The sequence below is a fragment of the Bos taurus genome, chromosome 29 (genome assembly GCF_002263795.3).
Source record: "Bos taurus isolate L1 Dominette 01449 registration number 42190680 breed Hereford chromosome 29, ARS-UCD2.0, whole genome shotgun sequence".
Taxonomy (NCBI): domain Eukaryota; kingdom Metazoa; phylum Chordata; class Mammalia; order Artiodactyla; family Bovidae; genus Bos; species Bos taurus.
This window is the reverse complement of record NC_037356.1, coordinates 44,298,339-44,323,584: the sequence shown is the minus strand read 5'-3', so window position 1 is coordinate 44,323,584 and position 25,246 is coordinate 44,298,339. Positions and strand designations below refer to the sequence as shown.

At 58.6% G+C, this 25,246-nt stretch overlaps 2 protein-coding genes and 1 long non-coding RNA gene across 12 annotated transcripts in view; 1 reads left to right on the top strand and 2 right to left on the bottom strand.

Moving 5' to 3' along the window:
* Nucleotides 1–74: 74 nt before the first annotated feature.
* On the bottom strand, nucleotides 75–9,874 carry KLC2 (kinesin light chain 2). Of its 8 annotated transcripts, none has more exons than XM_005227099.5 (16): nucleotides 9,780–9,874; nucleotides 8,656–8,944; nucleotides 5,940–6,170; nucleotides 5,733–5,802; nucleotides 4,870–5,092; nucleotides 4,144–4,231; nucleotides 3,957–4,058; nucleotides 3,696–3,869; nucleotides 3,492–3,591; nucleotides 2,804–2,853; nucleotides 2,633–2,700; nucleotides 2,107–2,215; nucleotides 1,846–2,004; nucleotides 1,645–1,769; nucleotides 1,362–1,425; nucleotides 75–1,049 (listed from the first exon to the last, which is right to left on the bottom strand). In XM_005227099.5, exons 2-16 carry the CDS (start codon nucleotides 8,881–8,883, stop codon nucleotides 966–968), a joined length of 1,875 nt encoding a protein of 624 aa, XP_005227156.1. In that variant the 5' UTR covers nucleotides 8,884–8,944; nucleotides 9,780–9,874; the 3' UTR covers nucleotides 75–965.
* On the top strand, nucleotides 6,170–8,259 carry LOC107131974 (uncharacterized). Its single transcript, XR_001495463.3, has 2 exons — nucleotides 6,170–6,288; nucleotides 7,265–8,259. It is a non-coding gene; the product is annotated as an uncharacterized lncRNA (long non-coding RNA).
* An 11,001-nt stretch (nucleotides 9,875–20,875) lies between the features above and the next one.
* The window catches only part of PACS1 (phosphofurin acidic cluster sorting protein 1), a 149,795-nt gene continuing 145,424 nt past the window's right edge, over nucleotides 20,876–25,246 (bottom strand). For 2 of the 3 annotated variants that reach the window (XM_024987117.2, XM_059882903.1), the window contains exons 22-24: nucleotides 23,662–23,888; nucleotides 22,383–22,502; nucleotides 20,876–22,293 (exon numbers count right to left, since the gene is read on the bottom strand). In XM_024987117.2, coding sequence (XP_024842885.1) covers nucleotides 22,178–22,293; nucleotides 22,383–22,502; nucleotides 23,662–23,888 — 463 coding nt within the window. In that variant the 3' untranslated portion in view covers nucleotides 20,876–22,177. The remainder of the gene's footprint in view (nucleotides 22,294–22,382; nucleotides 22,503–23,661; nucleotides 23,889–25,246) is intronic. The other variant, NM_001143870.2, reaches the window with a different exon arrangement.

The window sequence follows — 25,246 nt, the reverse complement described above, 5'->3', positions numbered from 1 at the left end:
CTCCCGACCCCACTCCCAACCTAGAGTCGTAGAGGCACTAGGAGCTCTCGGTCTTCGCCCAAAACAAGCCCGGCTCAGAGTCAAACCGTCTTTATTTCTACAGCAACATTTGAAAATAGAGAGCGACCGCCTCACTTCCCAACTGGGGCAGCCCCTCCTGCCACGGGGGGCCATCACTGCCCCTCGCAAGAAGCTGCAGACGCGGGAGGAGGCCTGGTAGGATGGCTCTGTGGGCGGTGCCCGGGGCGGGGTCAGGCCGAGCCTGGGCGGGGCGGGCGGGGCAGTGCATAAGACCCGGCTGCAGGGCAGGGCCCGGCGGGGAGAGGACGGGTATGGGCCAGGCTTTCCGTCCTGGACACGGGGCGATGGCGGGTCCGGGCGCACCCCTTGGAGGCCGGGAGGAACGCGAGAAGGCCCAGGGAACCCTTTGGGGAGGCGCCGCCCCTGAGATGTGGAGCCAGGGAGATACCACCGCGCGGAATGGGGGTGATTAAGGCCTGGGCGGTACCACTAGAGAACGGTGGGGTGAGGGGAGGCTGGACAGTACCAAGGACGGAGGGGAGGGGTGCGGCCAATAACTTATTTCTCTATATACAGAAGCAACGGCCGGGGGAGGGCTGGGTGCTGAAGGGACCGCAGGTGCTTAGTGTTCTTGGATCGCGGGTCTGCGGAGAGCGGGCCACCGAGTCTCTCTACCTTGGAGACCCTGCCCAACCCCTCTGCTGGCCCTGAACCTAGGGAAGAGGGGCCCTGCTGGAAGGAATAAATAAGGGGGAGAGCTGGAGCGGGCGGGCCCAGCCTCCAGGGCTCAGGCTAAGATGATAAAGGGAGAAGGTTACCCTGAGATTGAACAGAAAAGATAGGGGTCCTTGGAAGAGACAGGAGGGCAAGCAGCAGGCCCATGCGCAGGGCTGGGGTGGGGACAGTGCCGGTGGAGGCTCTGGCGAACGGCTGCCCCTTCAGGATTAGCCCACGAGGGAGTTTCGTCGGGAGAGGTCCATGGAGCTGGAGCTGAGGGTGCGGCTGTCAGAGAGGCCTGTGCCTCCAGACTGTGGGCAGAGGGGCAGGGGGCTCAGCCTTTGCTGCTGCCAGTCTGTGCTTCCCTGGCCACAGGGGCCCTGACAGCCAGAGCCCCTGGTGCCCTGACACTCCCACCCACCTCCACAGTCACTGTGTTTGCCGCCGGCCGCTCATAGGCAGCACCCAGCTTTCCCTCACGTTTCCCCCGGGTCCAGCCAGGCCTGGGATGAAGACAAGACCGGAAGTGTTGCCGGATGGACAGACAGGCTTGAGCAGCTTGGCAGGTACTCATGCAGGCCCGAGGCTGGGGCCTCAGCTGCCGGGTGCTGACCACTACCTACCCGTACCTGGACTGGCTCTTCCACACTCTTGTTGAGAAAGTTGAGGGAACTGGCCCGCTTCATCCTGAGGGGAAAGGCCAGTCAGGATTTGCCCACGGAGGAACTCAGGGAGGACGGGGAAGGGTCAGGTTGGGGTTGGGGAGGTAGGCTTGTGGAAGGCAGACTGATGGGGGGATGGGATGGGGCTTGAGTGAGACAGAGTTCACCCTGGGTCCAGGGTTCAGCTGGGGTTGGTAGGTTGTTGGGTGGGTTCTTGAGAGATTCACCGGGGTGGGGGGCTCACCTGGGGTTTGGGGGCTCCTGGGGGCCACCCCCCTGCAGCTTCTTCACCAGCATCTCACTGCTGCGCCTCAGGGCATCCCGAAGCTTCCCGAAGGAGCCGCTGCGCCGCAAGGAGCCGCTGCCATCCTGCGGGGAGGCCGACGGGTTCGTCTCTGCCTCACCGGCTACACAGCCCCCTGGGCCAGCCAGCTGCTGGACTCACCCCGCTCCACTCGGCGGCAGGCCCCGCCTCCTCGAGGTCAGCCTCAGACCGAGGCCCCACACCCCCGGGCACCTCTCGGCTACCACGGCGGTCTCCGCGCCCGCTGCCACCGTCCTTCAGGAGCTCCACCACCTTGGTCTGGCTTGCGGGGTCCAGGCCCTGAGCGGGTGCAGGGTGTATCAGGCGAGCAAGGGGCCCCGATCGGATTACACATCGGGCCACGCGGGCCCCTGCCCACACCCCTCGTGCCTGTCACCCTACCTGCTTGCGGCTGCGGCTGGCACAGTCCTCCAGCGTGTGTGCGGCTTCCAGTTTGCCCTGGCGCCGGTACAGGGCCCCCAAGCTGCGCAGCGTGGTGTTGACCGTGGGGCTGCGGACGGGGAGCAGGGCAGTCTCTGACTCTGTGCACCCAGGAATCAGGGCCCACCCTGACACCCAGCCCCGCTGGCCCTGAGGAGCCTCTGGCCAACCAAAATGGAGCCCCTCTGGCGGGCGGGGCCCTGGTCAAGGTCCACCTAGGTTCACCTCTTTCTTGGGGGATCCCCTCAGGGCCCTAAGTGGGATGTCGCCCCCCAGGACTGAAAGCTGGGAACCCCGGGAGTGAGATCATCAGGTTTTCCCTGGAGAACAGAACCTTTCTGGGACAGGTGGGCTGTGACCTGGGCCTCGAAAGACGAGCTGACAGAGAGGAAGTGTGTGTTCCGAGGCTGAGCAGTATGGCATGTGGAGCCTGGCCTCGGCGCGCACCCACGATGCCGCACCCCTCCCGCCTCTCTGCACTCCTCACCTGTCTACTTTACAGGCCTTGTACCAGCTGCCATATTCCCCATAGGGGGTGCTGTCCCGGCGCTTATCCTGGGGGAGAGATACACGGGAGGTGGGAGAAGGGCCCCCGGCATGCTCCCCACCTCGCCCTCTCTCCACGGATACCCGCCCCGGCCCTGCCCCATGGGGCTACCTTGCTCTCCTCCCGCTCCTCTGCGTGCATCCAGATGGGCTTGTTGTCCCCTGCAGGGGGAGAGGGGGCTGTCACAGCCTCTCATGTAGGCCTCTCCTGGGTGGACTGGACACAGGACTGGGGTTTTGGGTCGGGGGGTCAGGGGCACTTGAGAAGGACCAGGGTTGGCCTTTGTTAGATGAATGAACAGACAAGAAACAGACCCAAACATGACCGACCCTCTCCTGGAGTAGAGGAGTCTGGCCCAGGCCTGTGCTTGAGGAGCGTATGCCTGGGGGTCTCGGTGAGCAGACCCTTGCAGACTTCAGGACCCTGGCCCGAGATGATGCTAGGCCCGAGCAATGGGCCGGGCTGAGGGGTCCGAGAGCAGGAAGTGATTGACCATCAAGGGCCAGGAAGGTGGCTTCGCAGAGGGGGAGACATTTGGGCCAGGCCCTCCCACTGAGCATGTGTTGCCCAGTAGAGCAAGGGGGAGAGGCTCAAAGCTGAGGGCACAGGTGTGCACAGTGCACAGTGAAGGCATTGCACGGATCCAGCCTCCTGGAGGCCGTGCGAGGGGGGATGTGTGCTCATGTGGCTGCGGACCAGCCAGACCCCTGGCGCAAGGCCTGCCCGGCCAAGGTGTTTGCCATGGATGCTGGTGGCTGAGCCGGCCTGCGCTGGGTGAGCCCCCGGCAGCCCTGCTCACCGCTGACAGAGCCGAACTCCTTCTCGTGAGCGCGGGTGAGGATCTCCTTGTACAGGGCCTCCGCATCCTGGTACTTGCCCTGCTTCAGGTAGCAGGAGGCCTGGAGGGGCAGGGCCCAGAGGTGAGCAGGATGGAAGGAACTGAGTTTTTTCCCCTCCTCCCGCCCCTCCGCCCCCCTCCTCCCGCCCCTCCGGCCCAGGACACCAGGTTGTTCTTGGTCTTGGCCACATTGGGGTCGTCAGGCCCAAGGCGTGTGGCATAGATCTCCAGCGCCCGCCGGTAGTAGTATTCCACCTCCTCGGCTTTGCCCTGGTTCTGGCACAGCAGGGCCAGGTTGCTCAGCTGCTTGGCCACGTCTGGATGAAACTTGCCCAGGACCTGGGACCAGAGGAGCCAGTGGCTGGGCTCGGGGCCGGCCTAGGGGCCCCCAGCCCACCTGGCTGGCCCTGCCCTGCCTGCTCCCACCTTCTCCCGGATCTCCAGTGCCCGCTTGCACAGAGGCTCAGCCTCCTTGTACTTGCCCCGCTTGCCATACAGGACCGCCAGATTATTCAGTGTCGCAGCCACCTAGAGGGGGGAGAACGGAGGCTCTGCACCTGGGCCCTGCTGGGACCTGGGAGCTTCAGGGGGGCGGGGAGGAAGCCTCACTCACAGCCGGGTGGTCCTTGCCCAGAGTCTTCTCGCGGATGGCCAGGGCATCATTGAGCAGGTGGGCAGCCTCCTTGTACTTGTTCTGGTCCCTAGGGGCAGGTGCGAGCTGACGAATGTGTCCTCCAGCCCACAGCCCTCCTCCTAGTGGTCCCAGATCCCTGGGGTCACTCCTGCCTGTTCTGATGAGTGAGCACGATGCGGGTATGACCCAGGGCCCTGGGAAACGTGGTCAGCCCCTGCCCTCCGGCTTGGGGGGCTCTGCGCAGAAGCACACGCAGTGCTGGGGTATGAGCCAGACTCCCCCCACGTCCCGCCCTCACTGCCTCGTGCCCAGTGTTCCTTATGGTCTATTCCCCAGGGCCTCTGCTCCTGCTGCTCTTTCTGCCAACAAAACCTTCTCCAATGCCCTCACGTTTTGGGCACACTCAACTTTCACCAGAGACCCTCTTCAAGCCTCGGTGTTGGAGAGGCTGTGCCCCTGGCATGCTCATGTGTTGCACCCCCCCAGTTATGTCCAAGCCTGTTTCCCACACTAGACTGAGGCACGTTCACGTGTGTAGCTCAGGCCCTGCTGTGGGCTCAGCCCTCTCTGGGGACAAGATCCTTCTGTCTGTCACCCAGCTAGCTGCCTGGTGGAGCCCGAGTCCTGGCCCACTGCAGGCACCGGGGCTTTGTCATCCCCAGGAAGAGCGCTCCCACAAGTGACCGTGGTCGGTGGGGGCCTCACCGGTAGACCAGCGCCAGGATGTTCAGCATGGTGGCCACGTCCGGGTGGTCGTGGCCCGACGTCTTCTCCAGGTCCTCCAGGGCCTGCTTGCAGAGGGGCACGGCCACCTCATAACGGCCCTGGGAGGCGTACTGGATCACCAGGTTGTGCAGGGTGCGCAGCCGGGCCGGAATCTCATAGCCCCCGTGCTGGGCGGCCACATCGCCTCCTCCAGGGCTGGGGGCTGCAAAGCCAAGGTGGGGAGGTCAGATGTACTAACTACCCCCTGAACTGGGGGGTAGCTTTGACTGATCTCACGCGTGGCCCTGGGCAAGTCACTAACTGTCACTCTCTCTCACTTTCCCCATCTATAGAGTGAGTCTAGTCACGCCACAGAAAGAGAGGGTGGAGGCCCAGTTCCAGTACTTCAAGCTATGTGGCCCAGAGAAAGCCGCCTAGCCCCCGAGTGGAGCGTCCGCTCCTCATCGGCAGAAGGGAGGCTCTGATTGGCAAGGCCAGCACTGGCCTGGGGCTGCAGCCTGGGATTCAGCGCTGCGCGTGCGTCCTCCTTTAACCCTTGGGGGAGGCTCAGAGAAGAAAAGAAACTCTACCAGCGGTCACAGAACAAAGAGTGCAAGTCAGGGTTCGAACCCTGGCCGGGTGGCTCCAGGGCTCTGAATTGTGATGCCTGCTTCTCATGGAACTTGAGGGGATGAGAGAAGCAACAGGTAAAGCCAGCCTTTTAAGGCTCAGCCTGGGATGTTACGATCAGAAACGAGGCAGGGAAGCACCTGGCGGTCACCCAGATCTTGTTTCCTGTGACCTCTGGGTCCCAGGGACTGGTTCACCCAGCCTTCCTTTCCCACCCCCAGAGCCAGCCGCACCTGGGTTCTGCTCCTCCTCGCTGGGGAACAGGTCATCCAGAGAGTCTTTGGGGACGTCCCCCTTGTCCTCCTGGGGAGGGAGACAGGATGAGCGTCAGGGAAGGTGGGCAGCCCAGGGGTCAGCGGGCTGGGTGGGAACCGCGCCTGCTCCCTGGCACCTCCCCTGCTCCCGGCCCCGCCCCCCGCAGTGGCCATGCCAGGGCTCACGTGGGGTGGGGTGTCCTCATCCAACTTGCGGATCTGGCTCATGAACAGCAAGTGCTGCTTCTCCTCCTCGAGCTGGGCCACGGCCTGCTCGCTGCGCTGCAGCTTCTGCTGCGTCCCCGCCAGCTCCTCGCGCAGCCACTGGTTCTCCTGCACCAAGCGCCGCACCTGGGCCCGCAGCTTCTGCTTCTCCGACTCCACGGCCCCCAGGTGGCTCGAGAGTGCCAAGATCACCTGTGGCAGACATCCGGGATGGAGGTCAGAGCCCTGTCCACCCGCCCAACACCCCGTCCAGCCTGGGCCTCCTGGGGCCCAGAGAAGAGCCAGGCCTGGAGGAGCTGCCAGCCTGAGGGTACCAAGTTCTCCCATTGAGGGAGTTTTGCCCCAGGGCCCCAAACAGACCACACACAGCCTTAGATCTGAACCCAGGAGGCTTGGGGATCCCCAGCTCCTTCCTTTTGCAGTAGGGATACCTGGGCTTCCAGGCTGGCTCTGCTAGACTCGGAAAGAACCCATCATCCCCTTTCCTGGGGCCTCCAGCTAGCCCTCTGCCTCGATGTCCAGTTCCTTGCTGGGTCGTTCTGATCATGAAGAGCACTGACTAGGGTGCTGCCCATTCTCCAAGCTGGCTGCTCTCTTCCTGTCTCTCTGAGGAGTTGTACTCAAGCCCTGTAGCCAGAGCCACTAAACCACTGCCCCTAACCCAGGGCTAGTACTTTTCCAAAGATTCCTGAGAGATGGCTGAAAGGATACCAAGAGACCCCATCCTGACTTCTGCCCAGGGGCCACCTGCAGCTCCCAGGGAGGGAAGGAGTATGTGTCCTAAACCCCTGGTTTCCTGGGGAACCAGAGGGGCAGGGGAGGGGACCCAGGGGCCTCAGCTCCCACCCCTCTCCCCCAACTCCCTGACTCCTTTCCTGAGCTTCCAGGCTCTTCCTGCCTTGAGGCCTTGCTAGGTGCTACCCTTTCTCCATCTTTCATGGTCAGGGTCATTTCTGCAGTGAAGCCTCTTCCCTCTTATGCTCTCAGCCCCAGGAAAGCAGGGTACCTCACCCACCCCCCCACACCATTCTGTCGCCCACCTGTACCTGCCCTGGGAGGGTGCCCCGGTATGTTCATCTCTGTACCTGGCAGTCAACTGGCCAAGGAGTGAATGACCAACACATTGCCCTTCCAGAGGGCTGGAAGTCTAGGACCATGTGCTTTCTAGTTGACGAGCAAACACCCAAGTGACAGGTGTTTTCACAACCACTAGGTGTTTAAAAAAATTCCCTAAACAGCCTGGACGTATATACAGCAGATGGTGTGATCCTTCTTTTAAAAACAAGGAAACCAAGATGATACCACCTGCGAGGACTCACGGAGCCAGGCAGTGTCTCAGCCAGGATCTGAGTGGGCCAAGACTCTTCCCAAGAGTCTAACTCCTTGTGCACCCCAGTGCCTCCTGGATATCTCCATCTGCATGTCATCCTGGCAGCCCCAGCTCCTCAAGAGGACCCAAACAGAACTCCTGATCCATGCATGCTGACTTCTCCTTTTTAAAAAAAACTTCTGTATTTTTATATTTTTATCTCTTGGCTGCTGCACACAGCATGTGGGACCTTAGTTCCGCGACCAGAGATTGAACCCATGCCCCCTGCACTGGGAGTGCAGAATCTTAACCACTGGAACACCAGGGAAGTCCCCCTCCTCCTCTTAATTTGCTCAAACCACAAACCTGGGAGTTGCCCTTCTCCCTCTCCATTAGTCCATCCCCAGGCCCTGCTGGACCTACCTCCAGAACGTCTAGAACTCACCCCCTTCTTACTACCTTCATGGCCACCCCTTTACTCCAAGTCGCCATTTCTCATTTGAATTCCAGTAGTGGCTTCCTAACACCTGCTACCTCCTTCTACCCTGACCCATCCTTGTTCATTCTCCACACCTCAGCCAGAGAGAGTTTTTAAAGCCTAAGCCAGGCTGTGTCCTGTGACTGCTTAAACCCTCCAAAGGCTTCCTGACTTCCTAAGAATAAAATCCAGACTAATAAGGCCCCTGCCTTCTCCATAGACCTCTTCTGCCCCTCTCTCTTTCCTCATGAAGCTCCAGTCAGACAGGTCTTCTCTCAGTTCTCCCACCACGAGATCTTTTCTACCACAGGACCTTTGCACACACAACCTCTCATTCTCCTCCTTTTTCGTTCTGTCACTCAGGTCTTGATTTAAATGTCATTCCTTCAGAAGTGTAGCTTGACCAATAGATAAGACCTCCTGCCATACCTTTTTTTTGAGAATTCACTGTAACGTTAATAAATATATGTGTTTCTGACTCTTCTCTTACTAGACTCGGCAGGGATCTTGTCTGTCTTGTTGGACCTGTATCCCTGGCACCTAACACATTTCCTGGCACACAGTAGACACTTGATAACTTACCTGTTAACAAATGAATAAAAGAATAAATGAGGGGAGGGGTCCTTAAGGACTTCCTTTTTGTTTCCCTAGGCCATGCAGTTTCTGCTAGGTAGCAGAGAAGTCAGACGATCATCCTTCCCGGGCCCACGTGCATCTAGGGTTTCCAAAACCCATCCGTTTTTTCAACAGATATCTACCGCATCCTACCATAAGGCTCCAAGGCACTGATTCTTCCTTCCATGCTGATTCTGTTACTACACTGCCAGGATTCCTCTGGAAGGCTCCATCCCTCCCATGACCTCCCTCCTCAGCACCCTGGACCAGCCTACCTGGGCCTCCCCCAGCCCCAGCTCGATGGCCTCCAGGGAACGGCGCAGGAGGACACAGCGCTCCTGTGAGCCCGGCTCTGCCTCACTAGCTTCATGAGCGACCAGGGGAGCAAGAAGGGCACGATGCTCCCCGCGCAGGGTCTCTAGCCCTTGGATGACGGCCTTGGTGCCCAGGACGATCTCATCCTGGCTCAGCTTCTCCTCCCGAGGAAGCACCATCGTGGCCATGGCCGTGCCTCCTGTGAAGGCGAGAGGGCGGGCAGGGGGTGCCGAGCCTGGGGCCACGCCGCTGTCCGCCCCGGATTAGGTAAACACCTAGGGCCCCCCGGACGCCTGGGTCCCCCGGGTGCCCGGTCCCCCAGGTAGCAGCCCGCACCGTGCTCGCGCTCGGCCTACAGGGGGCGCGCTCTGCTCGTCTCGGCCCGGGAGACGCAATGCGGTGCGACCCGCGAGGCTGGACCCGGATTCGGCCCAGACCACTGGCTCAAGGCCGGCTTAGGCAACCCGGTCTCTGGGCTTCCCCGGAGCCTCCCTTAGAACAGAAGGCGCCAGAGCACGATCCTACTGGGATCGTGGGGGGTTTACTTCCGTGCGGAGACACCAGCCCCTCTGAGAGATCCGGTCCCAGCTCCCTCGGGCAGCGCCCCTTCCCCAACAGGCAGGCCGAGCCACAGAGCCCTCCTCCCGGGCAGGCCGACCCTGGGGAAACGCTCCCGCTAAGAAGCTGAGATCGCGGGGTTCCTCGTCCCCTCCCCGCCCCGGCCGCGCCCATGACGACGCCTCCCCATAGGCCAGCATGACATCTTGCGGACCCCTCCCCTGAAACCTCCCGACCCCGGTCATCCAGGACCGCGCCCCCTGCCCGCGGGCCGGCCTGGTCCTCTCACGAGCCGCACCCCAGACGACCCCTCCCCTAAGGCCGACCCCGAGCTCCCTTCCCGCAGCCCGATCGGCCCGCGCGGACCTCAGTCTCCCGCTCGGGCCCGCCTCCCGCTACGGCTCCGGCTCCGGCTCCGGCTCCGGTGCCGCTTCACCCGGACCAGCCGCCGTGAGCGGGTCCCGCCGCCTCCATCCCGCCGGCCTTCCCAGCAGTCCCTGCGCTGCCTTAAAGGTGAAGCCGGTACCTTGGCGGCGTCGGAGGGGGCGAAACACTCCTTTCGGCCGGCAGGCTGCCTTAAAGGAGCACGCCTGCGGGGCCCACTCCAGGCCAGTGGGAGGGGCCCGGGGCGTGGCCGTCGGGGACGGGGCGTGGTCACCGAGGCGTGGGGCGTGGGCTAGCCCGGAGAGTGGGTTCCCCGCCGCCGCCGCCTCCCAAGTACTTGCGGCCTCAGAGTCGTCCGCTGTAACCCGCCCCGAGGCCGCGGGAGTGTGGACTGGCTGGGGAGGATGTGTACCTGAATTTACCTTGTTCTGCGGCCAGAGAGGACGGCGGGAGAAACTGAGGCCCAGGGAGAAGGCCTGGCCTCCTCAGAGTCCAGATCGGGACATTTGACATTTATTGGCTTTGAATGAGGTGAAGTGCCACTTTCTGAGCGCTTACTGCGTGCCGCGCGCTTGGATGCCTTAAGTGCATTTAACGCTTACAAAGACCGAATACAGCGGGCACAGTGTCACAGATAATAATCCTACACTCATTTGTCTCTAATCGGTGGTTAGCTGCTAAGTCGCTTCAGTCGTGTCCAACTCTGTGCTACCCCATAGACAGAAGCCCACCAGGCTCCGCCATCCATGGGATTTTCCAGGCAAGAGTACTGGAGTGGGGTGCCATTGCCTTCTCCAAATCGGTGGTTATGCCCCACCCAGTTCCTTTGGAGCTGTCCTTGTTCCATGAGGTGGTTCCTGGCATCTTAGGGCCGCTTCTTGGGAGGAAGGAACAGAGGCTTCCGGCTGTAAAAGAGAAAAAGGTGACAAGGGGCAGCCAGGCATTGGCAGAAACACTCTTGACCCTGTGGGTGAGCACCACCATGAATGCTGTGGGCTGGACAATCAGGACAAGGTGATGTCATTCAGGACTCAGGTGAGACGTCATCTCAGAGAGCCCTCCCCTGATTCCCCACACACTTATGTAGAGCAGCCCTCCAGCCCATCTCATGCACCCATCAGGCCAAGATCTGCATGTCTTGTTCATTCCCAGAGAAACTGGCCACCACATGGCAACACTCAGTGAATGTTGGTTTTTTAAGAAGGGCGCGCCTGTTGGCCCAGGTTTAGGCCTGGCACTCGGCAGCCCTGGGTTGCTGGCCACTCTGGCCTTGCCTCCACTGCTTTCAGGTCGGCATCTCTAGAAGAGACCCCTCTGAGAGACAGTACCTGCCCAGCAAGGCCTGGCACTGGTACCCGGGGATCTGGGGTGTTCCTCTTGAGTGGGGGGTGCTCAGACTCTACCAGGTTCAGTGTCCTAATGGATGAACCCTGTGAGCATCATCTCTGACAGATGTTCTGACGCCCCCCAGCTCAAGTATGTTCAGTGACAGCAAGTCAGTACAGTCTGCGGTGAGCTCTAAAGGTCAGCAAGGTTTTCCTTCGACAGCCCCCTCCTTCGACAGTGTCCCACTGTGGACACTGCTGCCCACACCAAACTAAAGCTCTGTCCAAAGGAAGGATGGCTGCTCCCTTTTGCCCAAAAGATGGTAGAGTGATGGTGCCCCACCCAATGTTCCCGTGCCTGGCCAGACGATCCAGGACCCTTCACCCACTCCTCCCCCCTCCCTCCTCCGGATTTCTCTTTTTCTGGGTGTGGCTTAGCATGTCCATCCAGACACTGCTCAGAATATCGGGCTCAGTCCAGGGCGTGGGGATCCAGACCGGAAGGGAGATGTGCAGAGAGCAGAGGGCCAGTCCACTCCCAAGGAGCACACCACCTGTCCACCGTGAAGCTGAAAGTCAGGCTGACTTCGACAGTCGCTGGACCATGTCTTCTCAGGGTGAGCTTGTCAATTAAAACCCTAGATTGCGCGCATCCTGGTTCTAGCCAGCCAGGTTCTTCTCCCCCATCCTGCGCTTCAGTGAGTGATTTTTTTTTCCCCCAGTGATTTTTAAAGGGAATTGCTACATTCAGATGATGCAGCATTCAAAAGGCAGGTACAAGATGCAGTGGAATGTGGCTCTCTCTCACTGACCACCACCCTCAAGTCATGCAGGTCCCCTCCCCAGGAGCACCTGCTGTTATGTCTCTTGTGTCCATTGATTGCATGTTTTGCCTCAGTGCAGAGCTTGTGTTTATCCTCGTCAGTTTCATAGGGTCAGTTTTCCTCCAGGGCCCTGCAGGTTGGCGTCTTTTGCCTTCAGGGTCTTTAGCCAGCACATCGGCCCTACCTCCTGGGGTCACACTGGCTGTGGTGTGACAAGCCTGCCTCTCTGCAGAGAGACTTCCATCAGACCATAACTACACTCCCAGCTGGCTGGCAAATTCACAGGGAGGAAATGGGATCTGGAGCCCAGGGCAACTTTGCTGTTCTTATCAAGGCTTTGTTGTTGTTCAGTCGCCCATTCGTGTCCAGCTCTTTGCAACCCCATGGACTGCAGCACGGCAGGCTTCCCTGTCCTTCACTATCTCCCGGAGTTTGCTCAAACTCATGTCCTTTGAGTCAATGATAACATCCAACCATCTCATCCTCTGCCGCCCCCTTCTCCTCCTGCCCTCAGTCTTTCCCAGCATCAGCGTCTTTTCCAGTAAGTCAGCTTTTCATATCAGGTGGCCAAAGTATTGGAACTTCAGCTTCAGCATCAATCCTCCTAATGAATATTCAGGGTTGATTTTCTTTAGGATTGACTGGTTTGATCTCCTTGCTGTCCATGGGACACTCAGGAGTCTTAACAAGGCTGGGTTTCAGTAACTCTTGGGAGGGAACTTTGTTCGAGGGGTTCCTTTTAGAGACTGAGATTCAGTAGTGCCGGGGTGGGTCATGAATATCTCTTATTATTATGAAACTTCAGCAGTGCCCATGACATGCACCCTGGGCTGAAAGTCACTCCTTATACATCTTTGTTTTACAGGTAAGGAAAGTGAGGCCCAGAGAGGGGACGGCAGCTGCAGCAGCTGACCACTGTGCCCTTTTCTAATCCAGAGTCTGGTCATTTTGTCCCAGTGTGTAAAGGAGACTGACCCCACACTGTAGAGGTCAAGAGAACCAAGGTCACATTGCCTGTTCACAGACACATGAAGCACAGCCTCATACACCTTCAACACACAGCCTCAGGACTTCCCTGGTGGTCCAGTGGCTAAGACTCTGGCCTCCCAATACAGGGGGCCCAGGTTCGATCCCTGGTCAGAGAACTAGATCTCACAAAGAGGTCACAAGTGAAAGTGAAAGTCGCTCAGTTGTGTCCGACTCTTTGCGACCCCATGGACAGTACAACCCATGGAATTCTCCAGGCCAGAATACTGGAGTGGGTAGCCGTTCCCTTCTCCAGAGGATCTTCCCAACCAAGGGATCAAACCCAGGTCTCCCACATTGCAGGTGGATTTTTTACCAGCTGAGCCACAAGGAGAGCCCAGAAATACTGGAGTGGGTAGCCTATCCCTTCTTCAGCAGATCTTCCTGACCCAGGAATCGAACCAGGGTTTCCTGCATTGCAGGTGGATTCTTTACAGACTGAGCTACCAGGGAAGCCCCAAGAGGTCACATGCCACCACTAAAGATCCAGTATGCTGCCAAATGCTTCCCAGGTGGCGCTAGTGGTAAAGAACTGGCCTGTTAATGCAGGAGACCTAAGAGACACAGGTTCGATCCCTGGGTGGGGAAGACTCCCTAAAGGAGGGCATGGCAGACTGCTCCAGTATTCTTGCCTGAAGAATCCCATGGACAGAGGAGCCTAGTGGCCTACAGTCCATGAGGTCGCAGAGAGTCAGACATGACTGAAGCAACTTAGCACAGCACAGCACATGCTGCCAAATAAATAAATGTTAGGAAAAAAATATAGCCTCAGGCAGGTTCAGCCAGAGGCACTGAAGGCCTGTGTGCCGCAGGGACACCTCCACATGTGTTGGGTTTACAGGCCCAGGGACCTGCATACCAAATGTAGCCAGGGGCACACACTCCGGGCTTTCTTCCCTTGTACTTTCTCTCCGTCTAATAACAGAGCACGTTCCTTTCATCATCTAAACAGAGCATTTTTCAGTCCCCCTTTATGGCTTGTGCTGGGTTCTTGCTCCAGCCTTTCTGCTACCTCTCTGCAGGCTCCCGGGGTTTCTTTGAGGCTCTCTTTAGGCATCTGGCCCTGCTCCTCCCTGTGCGCCCCACAGAGGAAGGCCTGGGCCTTCCCCGCCGGGTTCCCAGGCTCTTATCTTGCTTTTGGTTCGTAACCTTGCATGTGTTCAATCTCTTTAGTCACTCGGCTTTTGATCTGGTCTCCAGGGATTATACTGTGTGTCTCCCAAGGGAAGGGACTGTTACTTCCCCACTCCCACCCTGCAGCTGCTGGTCTGGTGCCAAGCTGCTGATGGGTGCTCTGTTGATGGAGAAGAAAGGAAGGCATCCATGCCCCATGGTGATTCAGCTCCTTATGCCGTTTCCACAGAGCTCATCTGGGGAAGTTGTTCTTGCTACTTTTAAGATTGTTTTCTCCCTGAAAATCACTCCCACTGCTCCCACCCCTTCCCCTTGGATCCTTGGAAGCATTCATCCCACTGAAATCTGCTTTCTTAAGTTAATCTTCTTCAGTTGGCTAGCTTCATGCCTTTTCTTTGAAGTGGTGGTCGGGGTGTGGGGGGTGGTGGGGTGGCATTTGTCCCAAGCATATCATCCCTCTTGGAACATCAGCATATTGGAACTTCCCAGACAGTTCAGTGGTTAGGACTCCACGCTCCCAGTGTAGGAGGCATGGGTTCGATCCATGGTCGGGGATCTAGATCCTGCCAGCCAGGCATCAGGACAAAAACAAACAAGCAAAAAACAGCTAAGCCCGTGTACCACGACTGAGCCCGAGCTCTGGAGCCCGTGCTCCACAACAGAAGTGACCGCAATGGGAAGCCCTCACACCCAAACAACGAGCAGCCTCTACTCACGGCAACTAGAGAAAACCCCAAGCAGCAAGAAAGGCTCAATACAGCCAAAAATAAATGAAAAAAAATTAGCACAGGTTCACATCGTAAGTGCTCAAGATTGGAGGTTTCTTAAAGACCGTGTCTCACGCACCCCCCCACTCCATGACAGGCAGCTCACCACTTTCCAAGGGGCCGGTTTCACCTTGGATGCCTCTGGTTGCCAGGCTTTCTGCCACTGAGCTGTGAATGAGGTCTGCTCAGAGCCCCCTTGAGGCTCTTGGCTCCTGTCCTGGCAGCCACTGGGCATGTCGGCACCCACTCTTCCTTGTGGCCTCCCAGACAGACCCGTACTGTCCCGGTCCTGCTCAGCAGGAAGGCACAAAAGCTTTGGGGGCAGACTTAGCTGCATTCAGAGCCCCATTCTCCATTTGCTGGCTGGGGAGCCCTAGGCACGTACGGCAACTTCATCTGTTTCCTTGTCTGTAAAATGAGGTTCCTGATACTGACCTTGTTGGGTCCTCAAGAGAGTGGAATAAAATAGTAGAGTTAAGACTGTAACATTATGCTCGTACACAATAGACGCTATTGGGGCTTCACAGGTAGCACTAATGATAAAGAACTCACCTGCCAATGCAGGAGACGTAAGAGATACAGGTTCGATTCCTGGGTCAGGAAGATCCCCTGGAGGAGAGCATGGCAACCCACTCCAGTATTCTTGCCTGGAGAATCCCCGTGGACAGAGGAGCCTGGCGGGCTACAGTCCATAGTGTCTCAAAGAGTCAAACACGACTGAAGCAACTTAGCACACACGCAATGGATGGTATTACTATTAAATATTATCGTTAGTGCCACCAAGCTCACTATTGGACAGGTCCTGTGCTAGTGAATGGAGAGTGGGGAGAATAAAATAGGAAATATAGGGCAGTCTCTGCTTATAGCGTTGTTGGAGAGGAGACATTCAGAATGAAGCGAGCAGCAAATGAGGCAGCAATAGATAGGAGAGCCTGAAGATAGCAAGCGCTAAGATGTCTGGTGCTGGCAGTGGGTACCCTGCATGGTCAGAGGGAGCTCAGCCTGGTTGGGAGCAATCTCCCCCTCTCCCTAAAGTCAGCTCTTCCACGTGCCAAGGATGCTCAAATTTCCAGCCAGCCCAGAGAACCACCCTGCAGACCTGCATACTCAGTTCTACCTCTGAATAGCACACGCCCACCTTGCCCTAAACCTACCATCTCCCACCCACATCTCCTCCAGAGATGTTTTACCATCCACCTGTTCACCCAGCAGATGGCCAGTCCCCATCCTCAACTGTCTCCTTTGACCCTGTATCCTTTTCTTTAAAAAAAAAAAAAACATATATATATTTGGCTGTGCCGTGTCTTAGTTGAGGCAGGTGGAATCTTGGGATGGAACCTGGGCCTCCTGCCTTGGAAACATGAAGTCTTAGCCACTGGACCACCAGAGAAGTCCCTCAACTCTGTTTTCTAACCAGCCACCTACACTTCTTGATTCTGCCTCTTTAAAAAAAAAAAAAAAAATATATATATATATATTTATTTTTGGCTGTGCTGGGTCTTCTTTGCTGCGTGGGCTTTTCTCTAGTTGCAGAGCACGGGCTCTAGAGCACAGGCTTCAGCAGCTGTGGCACGTGGTCGTTTAGTTTCGGTTCCCAGGCACTGGCTCAACAGTTGTGGCACATGGGCTCAGTTGCTCTGCGGCACGTGGGATCTTCCTGAACCAGGGATTGAACCCATGTCTCCTGCATTAGCAGGTGGATTCTTTGCCACTCAGCCACCAGGCAAGCCCTGATTCTGCCTCTTAAATATACAGGACTTAAGTTTCCTTTCTCTGCCACCTCTTCTTCCTGACCTTGGTCTATGTCATCATCACACCTTTCTAAATTGCTGCCGTTCCCTGTAAACTCTGCTGGTCTTTATTCTTATTTCCTCCAACATGTAGCAAGGTGATCTTCCTAAATTAGATCATCTTTCTTTCCTGCCTAAAACTCTTTGTTGACTGCTGCTGACCTCGGGATGAAGTGCTCAGAGTAGTAACAGTCACAGCTAGGAGGCTCCCCAGCGCTGTGGCCACTTCCTTTCTCTTCCACCCCATCGCTCCCCACTGCTCTCAGCCCCACTAAACCACATGTGCTTCTTGAACAGGCAGGACTGTGTCTTATCTCTAGTCTTGCTATTTCCTGTCCCAGGACGTCCGTTGTGTTGGGTGTCAGTTCCTTTGAGACATCTTCTTGGACACCCTTCCCAGGCTGGCTCTGCTGCCCTCCTTCGTCCTCCCAGGCAGCCCTTCATGCTGTGTGGCCATTGTCTATTTGTCTGTCTCCCCTACGAGGATCAGAGTTTCCATGTAGGTAGAGACCCAGCCCTAGATTCGTCCATGTGTCATCGTTCCTAGGACAGGAACTGGGCCATGGCAGGAACTTAACACATGTAGGATGGATGGAGGCTTGGGAAGTTGGGATCCGAGCAGGGTCTTGAGAGATGGTCTGGAGTCCCATGACCTGGGTCAGAAATCCGGCTCCTTCTCAGCCACTCTGAGTGCATTGGACAAGCAACTTACCCCTCCTGCTTTCCTTCATCTGGCCTTTGAGTGTTTGCAAGAGACTAAGTGGGGTTTGGAGCAGGGTGGTTGGGAAGACCTCTCTGAGGAGGTGGTGTGCAGGCTACAGCTGAAGGGAAAAGTGGCAACTTCCCCGGTGGTCCAGTGGTTAAGAATCCGCCTTCCAATGCAGGGGATGCAGGTTCAATCCCTAGCTGGGGAACAGATCCCACATGCTGTGGGGCAACTAAGCTGGAGCTAGGGTGCCTGTGTGCTGCAGCAGGAGACGCCCACGTGCCGCAACGAAAAAGAGCTTGCACGCAGCAGCAACGAGTAAATAAAGGGAAAGGGGTTGCTCTCTCTGTGGGGCAGGGAGAGCATGTAAGGTGGAGAGAGTGGCATGTCTGGGCTCTTGTGCAGGGAGGAGGCATCAGATCACTGAAAGATCATGTGTGGCCCAAGTGTGGTGAGCTCTGGGGTGGCACCGGGGGGCGTGAAGCAACTGAAAGTGAAGTTAGAGTGGTAGGGATGGGGAGACGGTGCAGGCTGATGGACTGTGGGTTGGGTGGCTATATTCAAAGGTATTAGGAAACTGCTGAAGGACTCTAGCCGGGGAGCAGGGCAGCTGGGAGGCAGAATGGACTACAGTCCCTAGGACGACACAGGATGACTCGTGGGTTTCTGGCTTGAGTAATAGGATGGATGCTAGTGCTATTTACTCAGTCTAGGGAGGACCCAGGGAAATCAAGTTTCTTGATTTGGGCCATATTAGGTTTGAGACGTCTGGGCATATTTGAGTCAAGTAAATGATCAAAAATGAGAGTCGAGCATGTTAGAAGGTGCGGCTCTCTGATGTTTGGCATCCTTCTCGGTGAAAAGGAAAGTGAAAGCGAAAGTCACTCAGTTGTGTCCAACTCTTTGCGACTCCATGAACGATACAGTCCATGGAATTCTCCAGGCCAGAATACTGGAGTGGGTAGCCTTTCCCTTCTCCAGGGGATCTTCCCAATCCAGGGATTGAACCCAGGTCTCCTGCATTGCATTCTTTACCAAGTGGGCCACAAGAGAAGTCCAGGGAGGTGCTATTCTTGGCTTCCGAGGCAGCCAAGACTAGAGGGAGCAAGTCACATGACCAGGGGCAGGAGCAGGAAGGGTGGGGGGATGGCTCATGCAAAGGCCCTGTGGCAGAGTGTGCCCCGCGTGTCTGAGGAACATAGAGGAGGCCTTGAGTGAGGGGGAGAAGGACCCCTCACTCAAGGTGAGGTGAGGTGAGCAGCCCCCGGAGGTCAGCACTGCAGGGCCCTGGAAGTTGTGTGGAGGGGTTTGAATTATATTCTGGGTGAGATGGGAAGCCATTGGACAGTTTGGATAAGTAATTTAACGTGTTCTAATTAACATTTTAAAAGGCTTCCTCTGGCTTTTATGTAGAGAATAGGCTACAGGAAGAGTGGGTGGAAGCGGAGGTAATTAGGAAGCTATTACAATATCCAGAGAGAGCAGTGAAAGCCGCAGGAGCTGCAGGGTTCTGGTCTGATGGGAAGGCCTATAGGATTTGCCATGGGGGTGAGTGCTGGGTGTGAGAGCGGGGACTCAGGGATGATGCCAAAGATTTAGCAACTGCAGAGTCAGGGCCTCCCGGGTAGCACGAGTGGTAAAGAACCCACCTGCCAATGCAGGAGACATAAGAGACTCAGGTTCGATCTCTGGCTCAGGAAGATCCCCCGGAGGAGGAAATGGCAGCCCACTCCAGTATTCTGGCCTAGAAAATTCCACAGACAGAGAGGAGTCTGGCAGGCTATGGTCCATGGGGTCCCAAAGAGTTGGACATGACTGAGCAACTAACACTTTTACTTTCTCCTTGGACAGAGGAGCCTGGTGGGCTAAAGTCCATGAGGTAGCAAAGAGTTGGACACGACTGAAGTGACTTAGCATGCATGCATGCTCAACTGCTGAGTCAGGGGGATGTCAGCACACCCAGAGAATTTCCCAAGGCCAGGAAGATGAGGAGGAAACAAAGGAGGCCCAGAAGAGGACTTAAAGAACCAGGGGTGGGGTGGGGTGGGGAGGGGAGGGCAGAACGCCGAGCGCCTTTCAGGGCCAAGCAGCCAAGGACATCAGTGACCTTGGCAAGGGAACGCCTGATGGGGTAGTGAGGAGGAGGCCCAGAAGCCCCTCCGCTTTTGAAGACTTTCGCTGTTGGGAGAGCGGAGAGGTTTTAGAACCAAGGAGGTATTACTGCCTGTGTACATGGGACGGGACGTGACAGATCTGGTGGGGGGCGGTGTGCACCGATGATGCAGGAGAGGGGCAGCGGGCGGGAGGAAGCCCTGGAGAAGGTGGGAGGGACCTGGGGCAGGGCCAAGTGGTCACCCGGGCCGGAGTGAGGCTGGGAGTCTAGTCAGCAGGGAGTTCCCACTCCTGTCTCCATCATCTGCTTCCCCGACTTGGCTCCGAGCTGGGGCCTGAGTCTTATCTGTCCATGCTCGTTTCGCTCGGGCCTCCCATCAGCTCCCAGGCCCCCGGGCCCCTGCCCTGCAGACCTCTGGGGGGCTCTGCCTGCCTCCCTAGCCCACCTCAGCCTCCACCTCTCCAGGCGTGTCTCTCACTAGCTGGCTTGTACCCTTCTTCGGAGAACTGCAGTGCAGACTGCGTTTCTGGAACACCTTCTGGTACCCGACTGGACTCTGCCCCTTGGGACGCGGGCATTCGTTCCATCTTTCAGGCCGAGAGAGCCTGGGTGGCCACGCCACTGGGTCCCAGAGGTTCCATTTGGTGACTGGCCATGAGGCTCGGGGAGCTGGGGACAGCCTGCCGCACCTGGCCGTCCACTTTTCCAGAGCTGTGTCCTGCGGGGGTTGGGGGGACACAAGCCATCACTGGGCACTTATTTGGTGAAGGAGGCTTGGCGTGCAGGCCTGTGTCCTGGGAGCACGTGAAGAGCCAGGAGTCCCAGGAGCGGGAATCTGTCACCTCCAGGGTTAAGGGCAGGCAGGAAAGCGAACTGATGGTGGACCTGAGCTTACCCGCTCCCCCCAGGCCTGAGGCTTCACCAACTTGCAGAAAATATGGCCCAGCGGGGGAGAGAAGCCGAGTTCTCATTCTCATGTTGGAAGAGTGCAGATGACGTGTCACTGCCTTGGGAGATGGGATTTGGGGATGGTGGGTCCCCAAGAAAAATGGGGTTTCGGCGTGGGAATGGCGTGACTTCTATTCCTGACCTTGGTTTGCCTCGTGGGGCACACACCTTCATGCCCGTTTCTGTGATCAAGTAAATGGGGACAGGCTTCTTTGCAGCCAGTTCCCAGCTGATTTTGTTGTTGTTGTTCTTTCTTTTGGCCACAGCACGTGCCATGTGAGATCTTAGTTCCCCAACCAGGGATGGAACCCACACCCCCTGCACTGGGAGCACACACTCGGAACTGCTGGGCTGTCAGGCAGTTCCCTCCCAGGTGGCTTTTAGTATTTATGTGGCTACACCAGGTCTTAGTTGTGGCCTGTGGAGCCTCCTCAGGATCAAACCCAGGCCCCCTGCATTGGGAGTGCGCAGCCTTAGCTAGTGGACCGCCAGGGAAGTCCCCCTCCCAGCTGACTGTGAGTGTAGTTAGTGGTCACACTGTGCGGCGGGGACGAGCAAGGCTGGACGGATCCTGTGTCACAATGAGAGGCGCGGAGGCCCAAGGATTGCTCGTTGGTAAGAAATCACCAGTTTATTGAATGAAAAACCCAACATCCTCTCAGTCCCTCCCACCCTGCCCCTTTCTCCGGCCGAGTGAACAGCACAGCCCTGGGGACGCTCTGGACGGCAGGGCTGCGCCGGGGGAAGGGCTGGAGGAGTTTGGGGGAGGTATGGAGAATGAGAAAAACACTTTCCAAAATGAAGTTCTGTGCAAAAACTTCTAGAAGGGGCGAGGGGGCCACGGCCAAAGCTCCGGAGGCGGAGCTGCTGGCCGCCCCACGTGCCTCTGGTCTCCAGGAAGGCCGAGACCGATGGTGGGGGCTGAGGAGGGGCTCAGGCGCCCGAGGCCACAGAGGGGGAGGCCTGGCTGGGAGGAAGGGGCCTTCCCAGGCCAGGGGCCCAGGTGAGGAGGGGAGGACAGAGCAGGAAAAGAAGACCGGCGGACACGGGGTGCAGGGAGCGGAAGGGACTGGGCCGCAGACGTGTTGGCAGGGCCTGCCTCCCACCTCTCCAGGTCCGGAGGCAGGGCTGGGGAGGAAAGTCCTCAACAGGGGGAGATCCAAGGACGGGGACCAGCCCCTAGGCGAGTCACACGAAACCACTGAGAGACTGGCGGTGCAGAGAACCAAAGAACTGCTCAGGGACACATGTGACACCTCCAGGGAACTTGGGCGTGGGGGAACCATGCATGGGTGAGACCACGAGGGCTCCTGCACCCCAGAAACCCACGCATCACAGCAGCAACTCTGTCTTGGGGTGGGGGCAGGGTCTGTGCCCTTGTCACCCCCACAGCAGTGGCAAGTGGCCTTGGTGCTGGGCGTCCCCAGGGGGAGGCCGGCTGTGTGGTGTCTGGCAGCTGCGCTTTAGAAGATGGGAATCTGGGGGGGGCAGGGGGAGGCTGGAATGCCGGCCGTGGGCCAGGACCCCAGGTTTCCTATTTCCAGGAAGAGAACTGGTGCCACGTGGAGAAAGAGGCTGAAGTCAGGGGAGGTGAGGGGAGGCCTGGAGGACTCGATTCCAGGGACCAGGGGTGGGCGCTGAAAGGCACAGTCAACATGCCTCGGGCCAGGAGCTGAGGGGGAGGAAAAGGAGGGAGGGAGGAGGGGCTGCCCAGGACTGGGCCCGAGCAGTGGCGGGGAATGGCGGCCCCGGTGGGTGGCAGTGTCCTGCAAGACCGGGCCGGGGAGATGCAGGCCCCGGGGCCAGGAAGGGGGACACTGGGCCCGGGGCCTGCTGGCCTCCCCCTGCCCGCAGGCGGTGAGGCTGGTGGCAGTGCCAGGAGGGGGCGTGGCTGGGAGACGGTGCCCTCAGGTGGCCTTGCTGCCACTGAACAGTCCCACTGGAAAGTGCTTGACGTGGGTGGGCCACTGGGCTGCCAGCTGGAAGAACTTGATGTCGCTCCACTCGACCCCGTCGATGGACACTGGGGGTGACAGGGAGGCGTGGGGATGACCAGGGCTGCTGGGGAGGGCCGTGGCCTTCCTGCCACCCCCCCAACCCCCACGCCCGCACCTCTCAGCATGGTCTGCTGCTGCTTAGCAGAGCAGATGAGGCGGCTAATGCCCTCGATGACCTGGCTTTTAGAATCCACCTCCTTTTCTCGAGGCTTCTTGCTCAGGAAGATGGTGGGAACTGGAAAGCAAGTGGGAACCACGTTGTCACCGCCCCTGGAAAGGCGGCTGCGCTCTCCCCCACCCACTGCCCCCTTTCCCTGGGAAGGGTGGTGATTCGAAGAAAGCAGACTCCCCACTCCCCCCAGCCCCGCCTGTCTGTCTCTGGGGCTATGTCTCAGGATCTCCAAACTCCTGCCCTTCTCCCTGGGCCTCGGTATCTTCACTGAGTAACGAGAACCTGGGGCCAGATGGGCTCGGAGTCCCTTCCGGCTCAAACGTTCTGAAAGCCTGTGGGTGAGGGCCAGCTGCCCTGTCGGGCACCTCTGTCCACCCACTCAGGTGCCTGCGTGGGGCTGTGTCTGTGTGGCTGGCGGGGAGGCTACATAGAATCTCAGCCCTGGGCCACCCTCGGCGGGTCTCCGGGTGCCACAGGCGGTTCCAGCTGCGGGCCTGCCCAACTTCCTGGGGCACCTTTCGGGACAGAGGCATGAATGCAAAGGCCCAGCTGCTTTGGATGCCCCCAGAGGAGGAAGGTGGGGCCCAGCAGAGAAGGAAGCCCCTTCCTGACAGCTGGGAGGCCATGCGCACCCCAGAGTCACCCCGCCTGCTCCAGCGGGTGCAGAGCCAGATGTGGGGGATCACCATGGGAACCAACATCTGCGAGCACTGCTGCCCGCCCCCAGGTGTGGGGGCTCCGCCTCACCTCCTCAGAGTGCAGGACCCCTGTCCCCGCTGGTGCTGAAGCCGTCTTCCCCCCCACCCCCCAAGGGCTCTCGTCCCCTGAATTCTTAAAAGCCACACCTTTTGTTCATGAAGGCTTGGGTGGCCTCCAGGGTTGGGGGTTGGGAGCCCTGGCCAGGGACAACCTCAGGTCACACCATCCATCCCTGAGGGCCCTGGCCAGGAAGCCTCCCTTGTTCTTGGCAGCGCAAACTGCCTCGCCCCAAAGGTGCCGAGGCTCAGCGGGCAGGGACCAGTGACTCCCTAGGGACCTTCCTTTGTGACAGAAGGAATGGCTTTGTCCTGTGTGTGGGGGGCGGGACCCCATGATACATGTGCTTGCTGCCTCCGTGCTCATCCGGGGTCTCTCTCCCAGAAGCGGAGCCTGTCCTGACCCCGAGAGAGGAGACGGGGAGGCCTGGAGGCCCTGAACGCCCCTGGCCTCACGAGTCACTTACCTTTCTTGTTCTTCTCTTTGGTGACCACGGTCATGGCCATGGTGCCGGAGAGCTGGGCCTCCCCTCCGTGGGGCAGGCGGGAGACCTGCACTGAGCGGAAGACGCTCTTGAGGGTGTTCTTGGAGCTGGCGTCCCTCTTGTCGCCTTCCCTCCTCCGCTCCCCAGGGTGGCCCAGCCAGTAGTCCACCTGGAGGCCAATCACGTCCCCGTAAGGGCTGCTGGGGCTCCTGGAGAGGGGCGGTAATGGGGAGGGGGCTCAGTGCCCGCCAAGGGCGGACAGGGCGGGGAGGGCCTGGGGGAGGCACCAGCCAAGCAGCTCTGGGGTCCCTCCAGCGTCACAGACAGGGCTGGTGGGGGAGTGGGGAGTCAGGCTGACCTGAGGACACGGCCAGGAGAGGGCGAGGCCCCAAGTGCCCACAGGGGAGCCCAGGAAGAATCACCCAGGCAGGAGGGAAGCAGAGAAGAAGGAAGCTCTATGAGAGAAGAAAATGTGTGCACACTCACCCACCACCAGGACACATGTGCATGAGCATGTGTGCAAACGTGTGCACACACATGACCCCCAGCAGGCAGAACCCCCCGCCGAGGGTGGGAGAGACTAAGTGGGGCAGAGGCGGGCACCAGGCGGCTGCAGAGCCGCCGGGGGCGAGGAGCCGACCTGTGGCTTTCTCTCTCGTTTATGGCACTTCTAGCTCAGGGATAATTTTAGCTCCAAGGGGAAAAAGAGCTGATGTTTTCTTGAAAGGAGGCGTCAGACACAATAGGTACAGGCTACACAAATCATCTGATGTTTCTTTCTGCCAGGATTCAGCGGTTCCATTAAAAAACAAGCTTAAACCGGATGGGAAAGGAGGTCGGGATAAGGCGGGTCCCCAGACCCCAGGGAGCCTGGACTGCAAGGTCACAGCGTGACTGCTGGTGGGATTCCCTCCTCTTCCTGCACTTCAGCAAGCCAGTGGCAGACCCCCGACTGGGAGCGAAGAGGGGAGACAGGGCAAGTGAGGGTGAGGGCTGGGGTCTGGGCTCTGCCCCGAGACACTTAGGACTCTTTGGGGACCATGGCGCTGTTGCCGGGGGTTCTGGCAAAGCCACAGGCCAGTGCCTACCCTCTCTGCTGCTCACAGAGCATCCCCAGGAGACCAGGAGGAGGTGACGGAGAGGAGAGGGAGCAGAGGGAGCGGCAGGAGCGCCTCTGGCTCTTCTCTGCCACCCCTTTCTCCCGCCTGGGGCTGCCCTGACCCCGCATCCCGCCCCCTCCCCTGCCCCAATCAGCTCCTCCAGAGGCCGCCTTGACCGCTCGATCTAAACACTGGACATTTCAGATCCTAAAGGGATTCCCTCCCCACTTCCTAGCCATCGCTCCCTACTCGGCCACAGCACTCTCTCCGTGGCTTGGCCCTACTGGGGCCCAGGAGCCTGGGGTCCGACCTGCCTGCGTCACTGGCTGTGGGGGCCCTTGGGTGATGGACACACTTGGTGCCCGGAAGGAGGCCGCGCCCCCTTGGGCCAGGTGCTGACAGCGAGGCTCTTATTTCCACCTCACACAAAACCCCGTGGCTACGTCACCTTTACTTTCATGGGCTGG

Excerpts from the sequence above, each read along its gene's own strand:
- KLC2 (XM_005227099.5), bottom strand. The coding sequence starts at position 8,883 with ATGGCCACGATGGTGCTTCCTCGGGAGGAGAAGCTGAGCCAGGATGAG. Across the intron at positions 4,059-4,143 it reads TGGGCAAGGACCACCCGGCT|GTGGCTGCGACACTGAATAA; the intron begins GTGAGTGAGGCT and ends TCCCCCCTCTAG. Across the intron at positions 1,050-1,361 it reads AAGAGCCAGTCCAGGTACGG|TCTGGAGGCACAGGCCTCTC; the intron begins GTAGGTAGTGGT and ends CTCTGCCCACAG.